The sequence below is a fragment of the Salmo salar genome, chromosome ssa15 (genome assembly GCF_905237065.1).
Source record: "Salmo salar chromosome ssa15, Ssal_v3.1, whole genome shotgun sequence".
Classification (NCBI taxonomy): Eukaryota; Metazoa; Chordata; class Actinopteri; order Salmoniformes; family Salmonidae; genus Salmo; species Salmo salar.
The window spans coordinates 6,306,073-6,324,892 of NC_059456.1; the positions used below are offsets into that span (position 1 = coordinate 6,306,073).

At 44.9% G+C, this 18,820-nt stretch overlaps 1 protein-coding gene across 1 annotated transcript; it reads left to right on the forward strand.

The window, feature by feature from the left end:
- Nucleotides 1-380: 380 nt before the first annotated feature.
- Nucleotides 381-16,917, forward strand: tmem175 (transmembrane protein 175). The gene is made up of 11 exons (XM_014143498.2): nucleotides 381-739; nucleotides 1,853-1,891; nucleotides 2,044-2,141; nucleotides 6,401-6,452; nucleotides 8,206-8,241; nucleotides 9,373-9,456; nucleotides 10,191-10,355; nucleotides 11,479-11,557; nucleotides 12,824-12,959; nucleotides 13,065-13,229; nucleotides 13,419-16,917. The coding sequence occupies exons 1-11, from the start codon at nucleotides 536-538 to the stop codon at nucleotides 13,927-13,929; spliced, it is 1,569 nt and encodes a 522-aa protein (XP_013998973.1). The 5' UTR covers nucleotides 381-535; the 3' UTR covers nucleotides 13,930-16,917.
- The last annotated feature ends 1,903 nt before the right edge of the window (nucleotides 16,918-18,820 follow it).

The following is an 18,820-nucleotide window of genomic DNA, read 5'->3' on the forward strand; positions in this document are numbered from 1 at the left end:
TTAGGTTGGGTTTCTGTACAGCACTTTGTGACATCAGCTGATGTAAGAAGGGCTATATACATACATTTGATCTGGTCTTCTGCAGTTTGACTGCAATAAAAGACCACCTGGAACGCACCCACATGATTGGGGATCAATGAATCAATGGATGAATAGACTACATATCTGGCGGTTTGAAGCACGTCTATAACGTACACATAAGCATATTATTTATTTTATACAAATTTGATCTTTAAATAATGTAGTAGACTTTTGGCCCATGCACATGCGGAGTGTTTTTTTGTCACTTCCTGCCAACTACGTCAGGTAGGTCACTTCCTTGAAGAGTTCTGATTTGAGGATTCGTTGATATCAAATCATGCATCTGCGCAGTACTTCCCAAGACTGCCTTCCCATTAAACTGGCTCTTCCGGTCTCCTCACGATCTCAGCTGTCATTATTATTTGCAAACAAAGATCCCGTGCTCGGATGTTTGCAGCTCCGCCGCCCGTCCACCCCGTTTGTCACTTGAATCGTGCCGTTACCACCGGTTAAAATGGGAGAAAACGGCGACACCGAGATCATAGAGCATCACGTTGACGAGGAGATGGAGAAGAAAAGGATATTATTAAGAAGCCATGGCTCTTCGTTCATGGAGAGTGTTACACCGTCGGAGAGGGATGGACACAGTAGCACGCAGTCTTCCCACAGGCTACTGGCATACAGTGATGCGCTCATCTCAATCATAGCCACTGTTATGGTAGGTAGGTGGGTAGGTAGGGAGAAGCAGGGACATTTTTAAGAAACTCTGTGGACATAATGTACATTTCTAGCCTGGTAACAGTCTACTAACCATCGAAATCAAATTACATTACTAGAGTGGTTATTTCATAACTCATAAAACCCTCAAAGTTCCAGAATAGGGTGAAAATGGCAGCCATTAGCCATGTTTCCATCCAATTGGTGACAGATTTTCATGCTAATATTTAAACAATACGCATAAAAACAATGAACATTTTCCCACCAGAGATGTTTCCATCAAATGGACCTGTTGTGTGCGTGATGACGTAGTGCACATAACTTTTACGTTTAAATTCCCCATGTACGGAATAATAATAAAATATATAAATGACACCCTATTCTGGAAATTTGACGGTCCCGTGTGGCTCAATTGGTAGAGCATGGTGTTTGCAACGCCAGGGTTGTGGGTTCGATTCCCAAGGGGGACCAGTACGGAGAAGAAAAAAAAACAATGTATGAAATGTATGCATTCACTACTGTAAGTCGCTCTGGATAAGAGCGTCTGCTAAATGACTTAAATGTACATTTGTTTCTATAGCATTTTCAACTCTACTGATGGGTTTTGTCACAAAATGTTGCGTTATTTAGCGAATGTGCCCAGTCTGATCTAGGTAGGTGCGCTATAGCCGACAGATCCGGTGCGGGTAATAGTCCAGCTGGCAGACCAGCGTCGATCATCATGTCACCTGAATAACACCCATGATATTTATTGGAATGGAGCAACAAGCTCATCACCGTGGACTATTTAAAAACATTTTTTCTTTTTATGTTTATCTGTAACTCTGCATTATACAGCCTTCCCTGTGGCTCAGTTGGTAGAGCATGGTGTGTGCAACGCCAGGGTTGTAGGTTCGATTCCCACAGGGTGCCAGTACAAAAATAAATAAAAAAATGCATGAAATGTATGTATTCACTACTGTAAGTCGCTCTGCATAAGAGCTTCTGCTAAATGACTAAAATGTCAAATGTAAATGCATTGTTGGAAAACTACCCCGTAAGTACGCATTTCACTGTTGTGTACGAAGCATGTGACAAATGCAATTTAGATTTAATGTTAGCTATGTATTTGCAGATATTACCTGTTGCACATACAAAGGTCCAAGATAACGAGGTAGGTAAACCTTGTAGTTACGCTATAATATGTAGGCTAATAACGTGATAACATTATATATATACCATAGAATATTTCCAATAATATATTTTGAAAATTGATACAGAAACATCTGATGAAATGCATAAATAAAAAGTATCTCTGTCTGGTAGGAGTTGAAGGAGAGTCTGCAGGTTCTGCTCACCACCAAGATAGCAGTGTACCTGATGACCTTCCTCATAGTGACCGTAGCATGGGCTGCTCATATCAGGTGAGGTCATAGGTCATGATTTATCATATGCCCTGTTCTTTCTTGTTTTCTTGAGGTAAGCACAAAGTTAGCCTATTTTTGATTGGATAGGTGTAAGCAAAGTTACCACAGGACTCATTTCACCCGTTTAAACTAATTTAGATCGGATAAAGTAAGATGGCGCCGGAGCAGAAGGCAGACGTTTTACGTGCCCTCAACCGTTTTTTTGTTTATCTGCGTAGTTTGTAACTTTTTTGTTTTTGTTTTTTGTAACTTATTTTGTACATAATTTTGCCGCTACCGACTCTTATGACCGAAAATAACTTCTGGACATCAGGAGTGAGATTATTCTCCATGGACTGGTAGGATCATTTTTCTTCTTTCACGACTCTGACGAGCCCGACGCGAAGGATACACCGCTTCCTCGGGAACAGGCCCCGATCCCCGTAATCTGCATAAAGAGGGTCCGGAGGGTGGGCTGCCTCCTGAGAATTCGAAGGCGGTCGAATAAACCCCCACTTCCCTCAATTCTGCTAGCAAACGTGCAATCTTTAGACAATCAACGAGTTACGTGGAAGATTAAACTACCAACGGGACATTAAAAACTGTAACATCTTATGCTTCACGGAGTCGTGGCTGAACGACGACAATATCAACATACAGCTGGCTGGTTATAAGATGTATCGGCAGGATAGAACAGCGGCGTCTGGTAAGACAAGGGGCGGCGGACTATGTATTTTTGTAAGTAACACTATATCTAAGGAAGTCTCGAGCTATTGCTCGCCTGAGGTAGAGTATATTATGATAAGCTGTAGACCACACTACCTACCGAGAGAGTTTTCATCTGTATTCTTTGTAGCTGTTTACATACCACTTCAGTCAGAGGTTGGCACTAAGACAGCATTGAATGAGCTGTATTCCGCCATAAGCAAACCCAGAGGCGGCGCTCCTAGTAAGCGGGGACTTTAATGCAGGGAAACTTAAATCAGTTTTAGCAAATTTCCATCAGCATGTTAAATGTGCAACCAGAGGGAAAATAACTCTGGACCACATATATTCTACACACAGAGATGCATACAAAGCTCTCCCTCGCCCTCCATTTGGCAAATCTGACCATAATTCCAAAAGGGGTCAGATGAAGCAGATGCTAAGCTATAGGACTGTTTCGCTAGCTCAGACTGGAAGATGTTCTGGGATTCCTCCGATGGCATTGAGGAGTCAACCACATTAGTCATTGGCTTCATCAATAAATGCATCGATGACGTCATCCCCATAGTGACCGTACGTACATACCCCAACCAGAAGCCATGGATTACAGGTGTCGTATCTTTGGGGCACCATTAAACTGAAGAGATGTTTATCAATTAACTCCCTGTAATTATTATCACGCGATTAAACTGATTAATCGTTTAATTGTAATTAACTAGGAGATCGGGGCACCAAGGAAAATATTCAGATTACAAAGTTATAATTTTCCTAATATTACTTTCCTATATTATAACATTATATATTCATTAATATTAACAATTGATATGCTAATCCTTTGTACATGAACGCTCACTCATTCGGGAACAATTGCAATCAGTGTGTCGTCGGGCTCCTTGTTGGAGAGTTTTTGTCCTGTTGGAGAGTTTTTGTCCCGTTCTCTCTCTCTCTCGGTTAGAATGGATCTTTCAAAGCGACATTCATTAATGTCGTTATAGAATGGATGTTTCGTTGGTCTTCACGTTCAATGATATAATTTACTTAGCTGCAGACTAATAATTAATATCAAAGACTTGTTCTTATTCTGTCGGTCTCGATAGTCTAAAAGTTTAAGCACGTGGTATAGGTAACTTTCAGTAGAGGCATTGGGTGGTCAAACCTTGGCTCTCTCTTCTGAGGTAAGCTGGTCTCAAGAAATTAAATCAGGGTGGGGTTTTATACGTGAACATAGGACCAGGCGTCATGTGACAAGCATGTTCTGGGGGCGTGCCGATGACTGATTTAATCTTTGAACAGAAATACATTCTATCACATTAACATCAGTACATAGCATCTCAATGTATTACAAATAGCTTTGTCCTTATTAATACATTTTATACAACCATTTAGATGCAAGTCCCATAGCTGAGGCTATTATATAAACAGTATTATGGTAATATGGCTATATTGTCTCTTCTGAGTATCACAAAATTGTACCAAGCGGACCAGTTCGTAGCTGGATTCTTCACCAATCTTTTATACCTTCTCCAGAACATAAATGTCGTTCGGTTCCCCAATTCTGTGAGTTGGAAGAATTTCCTGTGTCTCTCTATGGCCATGTGGCCGGAGATTCTCCTCTAGAATTTTACCACCCCTTCACACAGGGCCTGGGTGGGGGGAGGTAGGTTGGGGGATGGTGCAAGGGGGAGGGGGTCAACTGTCCTCCCTGTACTCAAAGAGGGCAACGTCATGACACAGGCAACATCTGCACTGAGCTAAAGGGTAGATCTGCCGCTTTCAAGGAGCGGGACTCTAACCCGGAAGCTTATAAGAAATCCCGCTATGCCCTCCAACGAACCATCAAACAGGCAAAGCGTCAATACAGGACTAAGATCGAATCATACTACACCGGCTCTGACGCTCTTCGGATGTGGCTGGGCTTGCAAACCATTACAGACTACAAAAGAGATGCACAGCCGAGAGCTGCCCAGTGACACAAGCCTACCAGACGAGCTAAACTACTTCTATGCTTGCTTCGAGGCAAATAACACTGAAACAGGCATGAGATCACCAGCTGCACCGGAAGACTGTGTGATCACGCTCTCCGCAGCCGATATAAGACCTTTAGACAGGTCAACATTCACAAGGCAGCCGAGCATGCGCTGACCAACTGGCAAGTGTCTTCACTGACATTTTCAACCTCTCCCTGTCTGAGTCTGTAATACCAACATGTTTCAAGCAGACCACCATAGTGCCTGTGCCCAAGAACACTAAGGTAACCTGCCTAAATGACTACAGACCTGTAGCACTCATGTCTATAGCCATGAAGTGCTTTGAAAGGCTGGTCAGGGCTCACATCAACACCATCATCCAAGAAACCCTAGACCCACTCCAATTTGCATACCGCCCCAACAGATCCAGATGGTGCAATCTCTAATGCACTCCACAATGCCCTTTCCCACCTGGACAAAAGGAACACCTACGTGAAAATGCTATTCATTGACTTCAGCTCAGTGTTCAACACAATAGTGCCCTCAAAGCTCATCAATAAGCTAAGGACCCTGGGACTAAACACCTCCCTCTGCAACTGGATCCTGGACTTCCTGACGGGCCGCCCCCAGGTGGTAAGGGTAGGTAACAACACATCCCCTACACTGATCCTCAACACAGGGGCCCCTCAGGGGTGTGTGCTCAGCTCCTTCCTCTACTCCCTGTTCACTCATGACTGCACGGCCAGGCATGACTCCAACACTATCATTACATTTGCCGATGACACAACAGTGGTAGGCCTGATCACCGATAACAACAAGACAGCCTATAGGGAGGAGGTCAGAGACCTGGCAGTGTGGTGCCAGGACAACAACCTCTCCCTCATCGTGATCAAGACAAAGGAGATTATTGTGGACTACAGAAAAAAGAGGACCGAGCATGCCCCCATTCTCATCGACAGGGCTGCAGTGGAGCAGGTTGAGAGCTTCAAGTTCCTTGGTGTCCACATCACCAACAAACTATCATGGTCCAAGCACACCAAGACAGTCGTGAAGCGAGCACGACAAAACCTATTCCCCCTCAGGAGACTGAAAATATTTGGCATGGGTCCTCAGATCCTCAAAAGGTTCTACAGCTGCACCATCACTGCCTGGTATGGCAACTGCTCAGCCTCCGACCGCAAGGCACTACAGAGGGTAAAGCTTCCTGCCATCTTGGACCTCTATACCAGGCCATGTCAGAGGAAGGCCCTAAAATTTGTCAGACTCCAGTCACCCAAGTCATAGACTGTTCTCTCTGCTACCACAAGGTAAGCGGTACCGGAGCGCCATGTCTAGGTCCATTAGGCTTCTAGACAGCTTCTACCCCCAAGCCATAAGACTCCTGAACATCTAGTCAAATGGCTACCCAGACTATTTAAGGTCTACACCTGTTGTATTCGGCGCATGTGACTAACATTTGATTTGAGATCTGTGATTACTTCTAGGAAGGAAGGAAGGAAGGAAGGGAGGTAGGAAGCACTGACTGCCATGTTAAGTAATATCATGTTTGGTGACCATTTGGAGATGTACTGATGGTCACGTCTTTCTCTCTGTGTGTTTTTACAGGTTATTTCAAGTCATTGAACGTATTGATGACTGCCTTGCACTTCTCAACCTAGTAAGAACTACTGTTTCTCAACACCACACAACCCTGGACCACACCACACCACACCACCCTGGACCACACCACACAACCCTGGACCACACCACACCACACCACCCTGGACCATACCACACCACACAACCCTGGACCACACCACCCTGGACCATACCACACCACACAACCCTGGACCACACCACCCTGGACCACACCACACCACACCACCCTGGACCACACCACACCACCCTGGACTACACCACACCACACCACCCTGGACTACACCACACCACACCACCCTGGACTACACCACACCACACCACCCTGGACTACACCACACCACACCACACTGGACTACACCACACCACCCTGGACCACACTACCCTGGACCACACCACACCACCCTGGACCACACCACCCTGGACCACACCACCCTGGACCACACCACACCACCCAACCCTGGACCACACCACCCAACCCTGGACCACACCACCCAACCCTGGACCACACCACCCAACCCTGGACCATACCACACCACCCTGGACCACACCACACCACACAACCCTAGACCACACCACACAACCCTAGACCACACCACACCACACAACCCTAGACCACACCACACCACACAACCCTAGACCACACCACACAACCCTGGACCACACCACACAACCCTGGACCACACCACACAACCATGGACCACACCACACCACCCTGGACCACACCACCCTGGACCACACCACACCACCCTGGACCACACCACCCTGTACCACCCTAGACCACACCACACAACCCTGGACCACACCACACAACCCTGGACCACAACACATAAAGGCTCAATTTGCCCCCCTTATATGGTGTGCCCACTTTGGGACATGAACCGTCAGGATATAGCATCAAAGCACTGGGCCAGTTAGTCAGGATATAACATCAAAGCACTGGGCCAGTTAGTCAGGATATAGCATCAAAGCACTGGGCCAGTTAGTTAGGATATAACATCAAAGCACTGGGCCAGTTAGTCAGGATATAGCATCAAAGCACTGGGCCAGTTAGTCAGGATATAGCATCAAAGCACCGGGCCAGTTGGTCAGGATATAACATCAAAGCACCGGGCCAGTTAGTCAGGATATAACATCAAAGCACCGGGCCAGTTGGTCAGGATATAACATCAAAGCACCAGGCCAGTTAGTCAGGATATAACATCAAAGCACCAGGCCAGTTGGTCAGGATATAACATCAAAGCACCGGGCCAGTTAGTCAGGATATAACATCAAACCACTGGGCCAGTTGGTCAGGATATAGCATCAAAGCACTGGGCCAGTTGGTCAGGATATAACATCAAAGCACCAGGCCAGTTAGTCAGGATATAACATCAAAGCACCAGGCCAGTTGGTCAGGATATAACATCAAAGCACCGGGCCAGTTAGTCAGGATATAACATCAAAGCACCAGGCCAGTTGGTCAGGATATAACATCAAAGCACTGGGCCAGTTAGTCAGGATATAACATCAAACCACTGGGCCAGTTGGTCAGGATATAGCATCAAAGCACCGGGCCAGTTGGTCAGGATATAGCATCAAAGCACTGGGCCAGTTAGTCAGGATATAGCATCAAACCACTGGGCCATTTGGTCAGGATATAGGACATGTCCTTAAATGAACTCACTAAAACAGTTTCACTTCTGTCATTGTCACGGTGGTATGATTCACCATGTAGTGAAGCCATGTGTTTTACTGTGGTCAACGTTCTAAACCTTCCCCTTTTTCTCTTCTAGGCTTGTATGATGTTGATCACCTTTCTACCATACACAGTGAGTCTGAATCATGTTAGATCAGTCAGTCAGTGGGATGTGAACTTTACACTGATTTACTGATAGGGCCAGTATCACAATATTTTGTCCATGGCAACAAAAAAAATGAAAACATGAAGCAGACCAAAACTCCTTGGTCCTTTTATAAAGCTGCTGTATGTAATATATTGTTTGTATATATAGCCTGGATAATAAATACATGTAACTCTGGATACCAGCGTGTTTGCTACCAACATTAAGGCCGTTTTTCCTAAACAAGTTAAATCTGCTTTGTGTTTTGTATCGCGATACTGGTATGGTCCTGGTCCTGTTGACTGGCTGGTATGGTGCCGGCCCTGTTGACTGGCTGGTATGGTCCCGGTCCTGTTGACTGGCTGGTATGGTCCCGGGCCTACTGACTGGCTGGTATGGTCCCGGCCTTGTTGACTGGCTGGTATGGTCCCGGTCCTGTTGACTGGCTGGTATGGTCCCGGTCCTGTTGACTGGCTGGTATGGTCCCGGCCCTGTTGACTGGCTGGTATGGTCCCGGCCCTGTTGACTGGCTGGTATGGTCCCGTCCCTGTTGACTGGCTGGTATGGTCCCGGCCCTGTTGACTGGCTGGTATGGTCCCGGCCCTGTTGACTGGCTGGTATGGTCCCGGCCCTGGGGTTGACTGGCTGGTATGGTTCCCGGCCCTTGACTGAGGTTGTCTGGCTGGTATGGTCCCGGCCCTGAGAGGTTGACTGGCTGGTATGGTCCCGGCCCTTGTTGACTGGCTGGTATGGTCCCGGCCCTGTTGACTGGCTGGTATGGTCCCGGCCCTGTTGACTGGCTGGTATGGTTCCCGGCCCTACTGACTGACTGGTTGACTGGCTGGTATGGTTCCCGGCCCTACTGACTGACTGGTTGACTGGCTGGTATGGTCCCGGCCCTACTGACTGACTGGTTGACTGGCTGGTATGGTCCCGGCCCTACTGACTGACTGGTTGACTGGCTGGTATGGTCCCGGCCCTACTGACTGACTGGTTGACTGGCTGGCTGGCTGACTGACTGGTAGGAAATGTGTCATCAGAGATGAAATGGGGAGTTGCTGTCTGAACTTGTCCAATAAGAACACAGTCCCTTTCACACACCATCTGTTTCCTCTGCAGTTCTCCCTCATGGCAACGTTTCCTGAGAACATCTTGGGAATCCTCCTGTTCTGTGCCTGCGTCATGGTGTTAGGCTTCATTCAGGTGAGGATACGTGTGTGTGTGTGTGTGTGTGTGTGTGTGTGTGTGTGTGTGTGTGTGAAATTTCTTAACTCACAACCTTCCGCATCATTACATGTTGTTTTTCTTGGTGTAATTACACAGTAAAACTATAGTTGAATCCCTCCCTCTCTACTTCCTTCCCTCTACTTCCTTCCCCCCATCCCTCTACTTCCTTCTACTTCCCTCCCCCACTTCCCTCGACTTCCTTCCCTCTACTTCATTTCCTCTACTTCCTTCCCCCATCCCTCTACTTCCCTTCCCTCTACTTCCCTCTTCTTCCCTCCTTCCCTCTACTCCCTCTCTACTTCCCTACTTCCCTCTACTTCCCTTCCTCTACTTCCCTCCCCCCTTCCCTCTACTTCCCTCTACTTCCTTCCCTCTACTTCCTTCCCCCCATCCCTCTACTTCCCTTCCCTCTACTCCCTCTCTACTTCCCTACTTCTTACTTCTACTTTATCCTTATTCTTTATTTTTTATCCTCTCTACTTCCCTACTTCCCTCTACTTCCCTCCCCTCCTTCCCTCTACTTCTTCCCTCTACTTCCCTCCCTCCCCTCTACTCCATCCCTCCCTCTACTCCATCCCTCCCTCTCTACTTCCCTCCTTCCCTCTTCTTCCCTCTACTTCCCTCTACTCCCTCCCTCCCTCTCTACTTCCCTCCCCCCTCCTCTACTTCCCTCCCTCCCTCCCTCCCTCTCTACTTCCCTCCCTCCCCAGGCTGTTATAGTGGTGTACGGCTTCAGCCGTCCGTTCCTGCTCAACGACCAGATCCAGGTGTCGGAGAACCAGGTGTTCTATAAACATCACATCCTGAAGGTCATCATGAGGGTCCCCATCATGTGCTTCTTTGCTAGTATCTTCTCATTCATCTTCTTCCAGATGGTAAGTTAGTCCTTTTCTTCTCTCGTCCTCTTTTTGTTTTCTCCGCTTCTCCCTTTTCCTCTTCTCTCCTCTGGGACTAAGAAGTGAGGTGTGTGTGTGTGTGTAGGGCAGTATTGTTACAACTATTGCCCCAGTGAGGTATGCAGGACATTATTGTTACAACTATTGCCCCAGTGAGGTATGCAGGGCATTATTGTTAGAACTATTGCCCCAGTGAGGTATGCAGGGCAGTATTGTTAGAACTATTGCCCCAGTGAGGTATGCAGGGCAGTATTGTTAGAACTATTGCCCCAGTGAGGTATGCAGGACAGTATTGTTAGAACTATTGCCCCAGTGAGGTATGCAGGACAGTATTGTTAGAACTATTGCCCCAGTGAGGTATGCAGGGCAGTATTGTTAGAACTATTGCCCCAGTGAGGTATGCAGGGCAGTATTGTTAGAACTATTGCCCCAGTGAGGTATGCAGGGCAGTATTGTTACAACTATTGCCCCAGTGAGGTATGCAGGACAGTATTGTTAGAACTATTGCCCCAGTGAGGTGTGCAGGGCAGTATTGTTAGAACTATTGCCCCAGTTTTTGCCCAGTGGGATATCTGTTTTGTATATCTTTTATCAATGTTTTTGTACAGTCTGCTTGTGAACTGTTTATAAACATTAATTTAGTAATAATTCAATCAAATCAGTCTTAGCCTCTTGAAACAAGATGTTCTCTTCAGTCCCATGTCATACCAACGTTCTCCCGTTGTCTTTCAGTCCCATGTCATACCAACGTTCTCCCGTTGTCTTTCAGTCCCATGTCATACCAACGTTCTCCCGTTGTCTTTCAGTCCCATGTCATACCAACGTTCTCCCGTTGTCTTTCAGTCCCATGTCATACCAACGTTCTCCCGTTGTCTTTCAGTCCCATGTCATACCAACGCTCTCCCGTTGTCTTTCAGTCCCATGTCATACCAACGTTCTCCCGTTGTCTTTCAGTCCCATGTCATACCAACGTTCTCCCGTTGTCTTTCAGTCCCATGTCATACCAACGTTCTCCCGTTGTCTTTCAGTCCCATGTCATACCAACGTTCTCCCGTTGTCTTTCAGTCCCATGTCATACCAACGTTCTCCCGTTGTCTTTCAGTCCTATGTGATCCTAGCCATCGTAATCTTCCTGCCTTACATCTCCCAGTCTCTAAAATGGTGCCGCAGCAAAGCTATCGGTGAGTATGTTCTACATGGATGCTAATTGCTACGTTTAGGTTGAAATAAGGTTGAGATTCTTTATTATTTAGATTGTCTGTCTAATGTTGGGTATAAACAAATAACCTAACAGTACATTGAGGTTGAAGAAAAAGACTTTAACTACCATAATATCATAATATATTTCATTTGTAAGTTGAAGAGATCTGTTGTGTTCAGGCTAAATGTATAGAAGGTCCCAGACTGATGTTCTATACCTGTGTGTTACGTTGACTTTACTTTTGTATGTGGACACCCCTTCAAATGAGTTGTTTCGGCTATTTCAGCCACACCCAGTTGCTGACAGGTGTATAAAATATAGCACACAGCCATGCAATCTCCATAGGGAAAAACATTGGCAGTAGAATGGCCTTACTGAAGAGCTCAGTGACTTTCAATGTGGCACCGTCATAGGATGCCACCTTTCCAACAAGTCAGTTCGTCAGATTTCTGCCCTGCTAAAGCTGCCCCCAGTCAACTGAAATGGGTTTCCATGGCCGAGCAGCCGCACACAAGCCTAAGATCACCATGTGCAATGCCAAGCGTCGGCTGGAGTGGTGTAAAGCTCACAGCCATTGGACTCTGGAGCAGTGGAAACACGTTCTCTGGAGTGATGAATCACGCTTCACCATCTGGCAGTCCGACGGATTAATCTCGGTTTGGGGGATGCCAGGAGAACACTACCTGCCCCAATACATAGTGCTAACTGTAAAGTTTGGTGGAGGAGGAATAATGGTCTGGGGCTGTTTTTCATGGTTTGGGCCCCTTAGTTCCAGTGAAGGTAAATCTTAACACTACAGCATACAATGACATTCTAGACAATTCTGTGCTTCCAACTTTGTGGCAACAGTTTGGGGAAGGCCCTTTCCTGTTTCAATATGACAATGCCCCCGTGCACAAAGGTAGATCCATACAGAAACGGTTTGTCGAGATCAGTCTGGAGGAACTTGATTGGCCTGCACAGACCCTGACCTAAACCCCATCGGAATGAATTGGAACGCCTACTGCGAGCCAGGCCTAATCACCCAACATCACTAACGCTCGTGTCTGAATAGAAGCAAATCCCCACAGCAATGTTCCAACATCTAGTGGAAAGCCTTCCCAGAAGAGTGGAGGCTGTTATAGCAGAAAAGGGGGGGAACCAACTCCATGTTAATTCCGGTGATTTTAGAATGAGATGTTCGACGAGCAGGTGTCCACATACTTTTGGTCATGTAGAGTATGTTGATGTGCTTTTTACCTCTCAGGCCAGGTGGAGGAGACGCCAGATTCCATGATGTTTTATACGTACCATCCAAACGAACCCCTCAGCAAGGAGAGGGTGGAGGCCTTCAGCGATGGCGTGTTCGCCATCGTAGCTACTCTTCTCATCTTAGACATATGGTTAGTGTTTCTGTTTGGGGCGTGTGCGCGCGGGCAGGCAGACGAAGATCAATAGTTGTTGTAATGAAATGATGCTAATTTGTAAATGATCATCTCTTTTTCCAGTGAGGACAATGTGCCTGACCCAGTGATGGTCCAGAAACAATATGGTGGGAGTCTGGTGGCTGCCCTGCAGAACTACGGTCCAGAATACCTGGCCTACTTCGGCTCCTTCGCTACTGTGGCTCTCCTCTGGTTTGTCCATCACTCTCTCTTCCTTCACGTCACCAGGTAATATAGAACAAATTCAATCCAATTAAATGTACAGTTTAAAAAAAAAAAATGTTTTACATCTGCAGTTGTCAGGTTAAAGGCAAAGAAAATGAGTGTATTGTACATTAGAATTATACTGTTGTGTATTTGGGGAAAGTTTTACACACAGTGACTGTGACCTACCTCTGTCTCTCTCTTTTCACCCAGGACCACTCGTTTCATGGGCCTCCTCAACACCTTCTCTCTGGCCTTCGTAGGGGGCCTACCCTTGGCCTACCAGCTGACCCACGAGTTTCCCCGTAACTCCCGCAACGAACTGGAGGCCATCCAGATCAGCTGCGTCATCATCTTCTTTGCCGGCGTCTTCCAGCTAGCCATCTGGGTGGCAGCGCTGTTCAGCGAACGCGAGACGCTACACCCGTATGTGCGTTACGGCGGCCGCGAGCACGCCTTCATGTTGGCCAAGTTGGCGCTGTACCCGTGCGTGGCCCTGGGGACTTTCTTCCTCACTTGTATTCTCAGTAAGTTCAGCGCGTCTATTTTCCACCTGATGGAGATTACGGTGCCGTTTGCTTTCCTGTTGCTGAGGCTGCTGGTCAGAGGCGGGCTGGCGCTGCTGCGGCTCATATTCTGCCCTGATGGGCCGGAGACGAGGAGCGCTCTGGAGGAAGAGGAGGAAGAGGAGGCTAGGATGCCCTTCAATACCATGATCACTTAGTGGTTGTCGTTTGCTCTGGGTCTGTATTCACAAACGTTGCAGAGTAGGAGTGCTGATCTCGGCTCAGTTTTGACGTTTATATCATAATGTGTGTATATAATGAATAAGATTATATGGACAAGCGGGTACCTGATCCTAGATCGGCTTTGTGAATACAGGCTCTGGACTGGGGACGTGGTCTGTCGGACAGATGTACAGTAGCTACAGCTGGTCTTGACCCTCTGAAGGGAACGTTTGAGGTTGATTCCATTTGAACTGCACATTCAGTTTGTATTGATGAGTAATTTTCTTTTCAAATTGGTTACGTAAGTCAAGTTTAAATGTCAAGTGAAATGGAATGGAATTGGTCCCACGGTAAGGTGGTAGTTAAGGGAAATGGCACTGAGCCAGAGAAGTGGACAGTACAACCAATGTAATTGACAGCCCTCCATTTTATAATTTATAATGGTTTATTGTTTACCGTTGAGAATCTAGTCTGTTTGTGCCAACATTATACTCCAAACATGTTTGGCATGACAAGGCACAGGGGTCGTGTTAAGAGTTCAGAAATCTGCATTTTAAACCATTTCAATAGAGTGATCAGGGGCGTGCAGCTATAGTTTTCCTTCACAGTAAATACATTAGTCCAACACATTAACAAAATAGCTTCATTTTCATCAGATGACAACAGAAGGTGCAAATGCTATTTGGCTGGCACTCAAGTAAATGAGTTTACAATGAAAAAGCAAGGTATTTGTTTTTGCTAAAACGACGCATAGCCATCAGATTTCAGTAGAATGTAACCAGCTCCTAATGTTTTTTTCTTAAAGTTAATCATTGTACCGGAGAAAAGTACTGGAGGAAAGTAGCTACACAGTCAGAGCTCTTGTCTTCTGATAAAATTGCCCTTTTGTGAATTCTCATCCAAGTAGAGAAGTGCAACTGAAGGACAAAATGAGACAATAAGTAGCATTTTAGAACTGCGTTTCCCAAAACGCAACAAGATATTTCTCATTAAAAATGATATCTTTTTTTTAAAGTCAGTTTAGAACAAATTCTTATTTACTCATGCGTTTTAAAATAAAATAAAATGTTGGTGGGGGGGGCCGTGGTGAACAACGCAGAATTCTGCATTAACGTGACCCCTGAGGCAAAGCAGTGAAATGTTAACAGACTGAATTTCAGGCTAGTTCATTTTGGGGGGCGGGGGGGGTTTCATTCATTCTGAATATTCATGTCCACTTCCCAACATGCAGATAACATGGAAGTCCTCATGTGTACTGCCCGTCCAACATTCACTCACTGCTCATATTGACCGAGTTTAATCACTGTGTAGAAATTCTACAAATAGTTTTTTTCTTCTTTTCTATAACATGAAACAGTGAGTGAGCAGCATGAATCTGACCAACAGGGTAACTTTACTTTTTTCCCGTTCAGAATACTATAATAACCGTCCAAACAGGATTGTAATTCACAATGTGTTGGGTCAGCTCATAATATTAATATTGCCCTTCTTATTTTACACAATGCAAAAACCTATGCTGGGCATTCACTACAATACTTCTAAAATCTGAACTTGGCTCACATTTTCCGATTAAAAAAAAAATCCCTTGTCATAAATATTGAATTCCGCCCCTGTTCACCCCTAGGACGTGGGTGTTCACATTACACCGTGATTCTCTAGTTGATCCTGTCCGGTGTTTTATCCGTTGTCATAGAAAAACATGTCATAACACAAACAGCTGATTTTATTGGAGTGCAGAAATCGATGGAGGCGCAGAATATGGACTTTATTAAATAAAGACATTAAATTGATAGGAAGGCAGATGTAATATTGTTGGAGTTCATTTTGCATGGCCCCGGTGCGTGGAGATTTCACGTTAAGGACCAACGGAACGGTCTAAAAAAAAAATGATGAAACGCTGTTCATCGGGTCATGTAACACCAACTCATTTAAAAAAGGCAGCTGTGTTTTCTCCCCAGCTCCACCAAATCAGGCTCCCCGTCACCTCGGTCCACACCGGGCGTGTTGTTGCGTTCCTCTTCACCGTCTCTTTAGGTCTCACACGCGGCGTTCTCATTAGCATCAGACATTGTCCATCGCGTCGTAGCACTGCTCATATACTACAAGATGCACGACCAACATTTTTTTTTTTAAGACATGTCAGAAAATTAAATCGGGATAGCCGACAAAAAAGGTCTGGGGAACTGAACAGCCAACATCCGTTGTGTCCTTGACCTCTCAAACGACGAGAATCCCCGACGTACTGATGATCCTAGCCCAAGTTCATAGGATTAGCTTTCTTTCTGCTCAGGAGAAGTTACATTTATTTGATTTACATTTTTAAATGAAGTTGAAAAAAGTGTTTCAGTTGTGAATAGCTATTCTCATCTGTCCAGACAATATGTTTTACTCCTTAGACTAGATTCATTTCACATTACTGGGCCATGTAAAATCAAACCATAGTATGACACAATGAAATGACCAAGACATGGTTGCAGACAGTGATTTATTTACAATAGATGTGCAATGTTACATTATATTGAAATGTAAAACTTTTTTTTTTTCTTTGCAATATTCTGAATGTGACATTTCTTTCCCTATAAAACGGTCAGTGGTCACGGTTATTGCTGCAATACTGTTTTGTTGTTGATGTTGAAAAAGCACTTTAATTCAGAATGCTTCAAGTGTTGTCTGCTTTAGAGCTCAAAAAAAGGAATCAAATGTTCTCTTTATGCAAGACATTAGTTCTGGGTTATTGGTCAGCTGCTTGAAGTTCTGGGTCCATGCGTGTTTAAAATGAGGAGCTGAAACGGAACGAGAAGCTTCACCCAGCTCTCTTTGCAAGCTACTGCTGCTCGTTTTCTCCATTTCCTTCCCGACAAATTCTACAGTACCAGTTACGTTTACGTAGATCTGTCCCAAGAGATTAAGCTTTATAAGTGCTGTGTCAATCACTGCTAACACTGCAAGTCCGTTTTAAAATCAATAAACTGCTTTAAAAAGGCTCACTGTCTTTTTTATTTTATATTGTAAAATAACATACTGATCTTGCATTGATCCAGGATCAGCACTCGTCCTCACTTAGAATACAGGCCCTGAGTTCTACACCAAACCAGTTCAGGATTTTTTTTTGGCTTCCTTGAGAGTTTAACTGGTGAAAATATATCTTCATGAATTCAGATTCTCAAGAGACAGACAAACAAACCAAGAGATGTATATTTTTGTAAAGGGGGGGGGGGATGATTTATTCACCTCCATACAGAATATAGCATCAATGTTCCTAATCATATCAACACTGTGTGTGTAATGAAATTCTTGTATGTGTATATATATTATCTTAACTCTTTCACAATACAATGTCAACTTTTCAATCTTACCCCACTTCAAAAAGCTATAGATTTATTAGAAAGCAATTCTGCATAAGCAATCAAAATAAACAAAAATAGTCAAGATAATTCAAAAGTTAAAAATACTTTTTTGCAATTGCATAATACCTGGTATTTAGGTTATCGGACTTGCACTTTAGGTCGTGTTCATTGCAATACTACCGTGTTGCCAACAGTTATAGGCTTAGATATGATCACAACATTATAACCAAAACAACAACTTAAACCTCATTTGAACTGAAGCCATTTCACAGCTTAGAAAGTCTCAAACTCGACCACGTCTTTACTTTGGATAGCGCCACTTTTGGTCGTACTGGGTTGTATTGAACACCACATGCTGTACACTCTTTAAAGGTGGCGCTACCTAGAACCATAAAAGGGTTCTTCAAATTGTCCCCCATAGGAGAACCATCTGAAAATAACACTTTCCTTTCATTAATGCAATGCTCTACGTGTTAGTACCTTTTGCACCACCAAAGGGTTCTCGTATGGGGCCAAACCAAGAACTCTTTATTTCTAAAGAGTGTATCATCCATGTACGTCAAGTTCCTGTGTTTTAATAAGCGAGTGGACAGTTAAACTTCCATACAGAAACATCTGTAAATCTAATCCCAAGGAGGAACCAATAGAGAGAGAAGCCGTTTGGCCATGGGGAGGGCTTTAGAAGTGACACCACAATTCTACAGTACAGAACTAGTCCACAAATCCACAGAAGAGAGCGGTTATTTCAATATGGGAAAGAAGCACAAAATGTATCTGGAGGAAATAAATGCATACAAACCCAAAGTAAGTCATTGTTTCAGACTGTGCTTTGGTAAATGTTTCTGGAAGTATCTATCTGCTAATCAGAACAGATCAAGGGTTGGATTCAATCAAAAGACACAGAATGGATTTTTTTTTCTCTCCAGTGCAACAAAAAAGAGTTTGTTTTCGGATAATTTTTCGACCAGTAAACGTTGTTTATCAATCACGACTTTCATGTTTCGCAAGGTGGTAATGTTTTTCCACAGTGCAGATTTTCCTGTACTGGTGTTTGATTGAATACCAGCCCAACACAGAAATCCCATCCATATGCCTTTTTAGATTCAAATCAACCACATGTCTGAAAGATACAGCTACTCTTCTGAATATAATATACTTTATATACACTCAGTTTCCGGTTTATTAGGTACACCCATCTAGTACCAGGTTGGACTCCTTTGCTTCCAGAACAGTCTGAATTATTCAGGGCATGGAAACATTGCTCAAATTGGTATCAAGGGACCTGCGTGTGTCAGGAAAACGTTCCCTACATCAACACCAGCCTGTTCCATTGACAACAGGCAGGATGGGGCCACGGACTCATGCTGCTTATGCTAAATCCTGACTCTGCCGTCAGCATGATGCAAAAGGAACTGGGATTCGTCAGACCAGACAATGTTTTTCCACTCCTTTATTGTCCAGTGTTGGTGATCTCATGTCCACTGGAGCCTCTTCTTGTTTTTAGCTGATAAGAGTGGAACCCGGTCCGACGAGTTGTGCG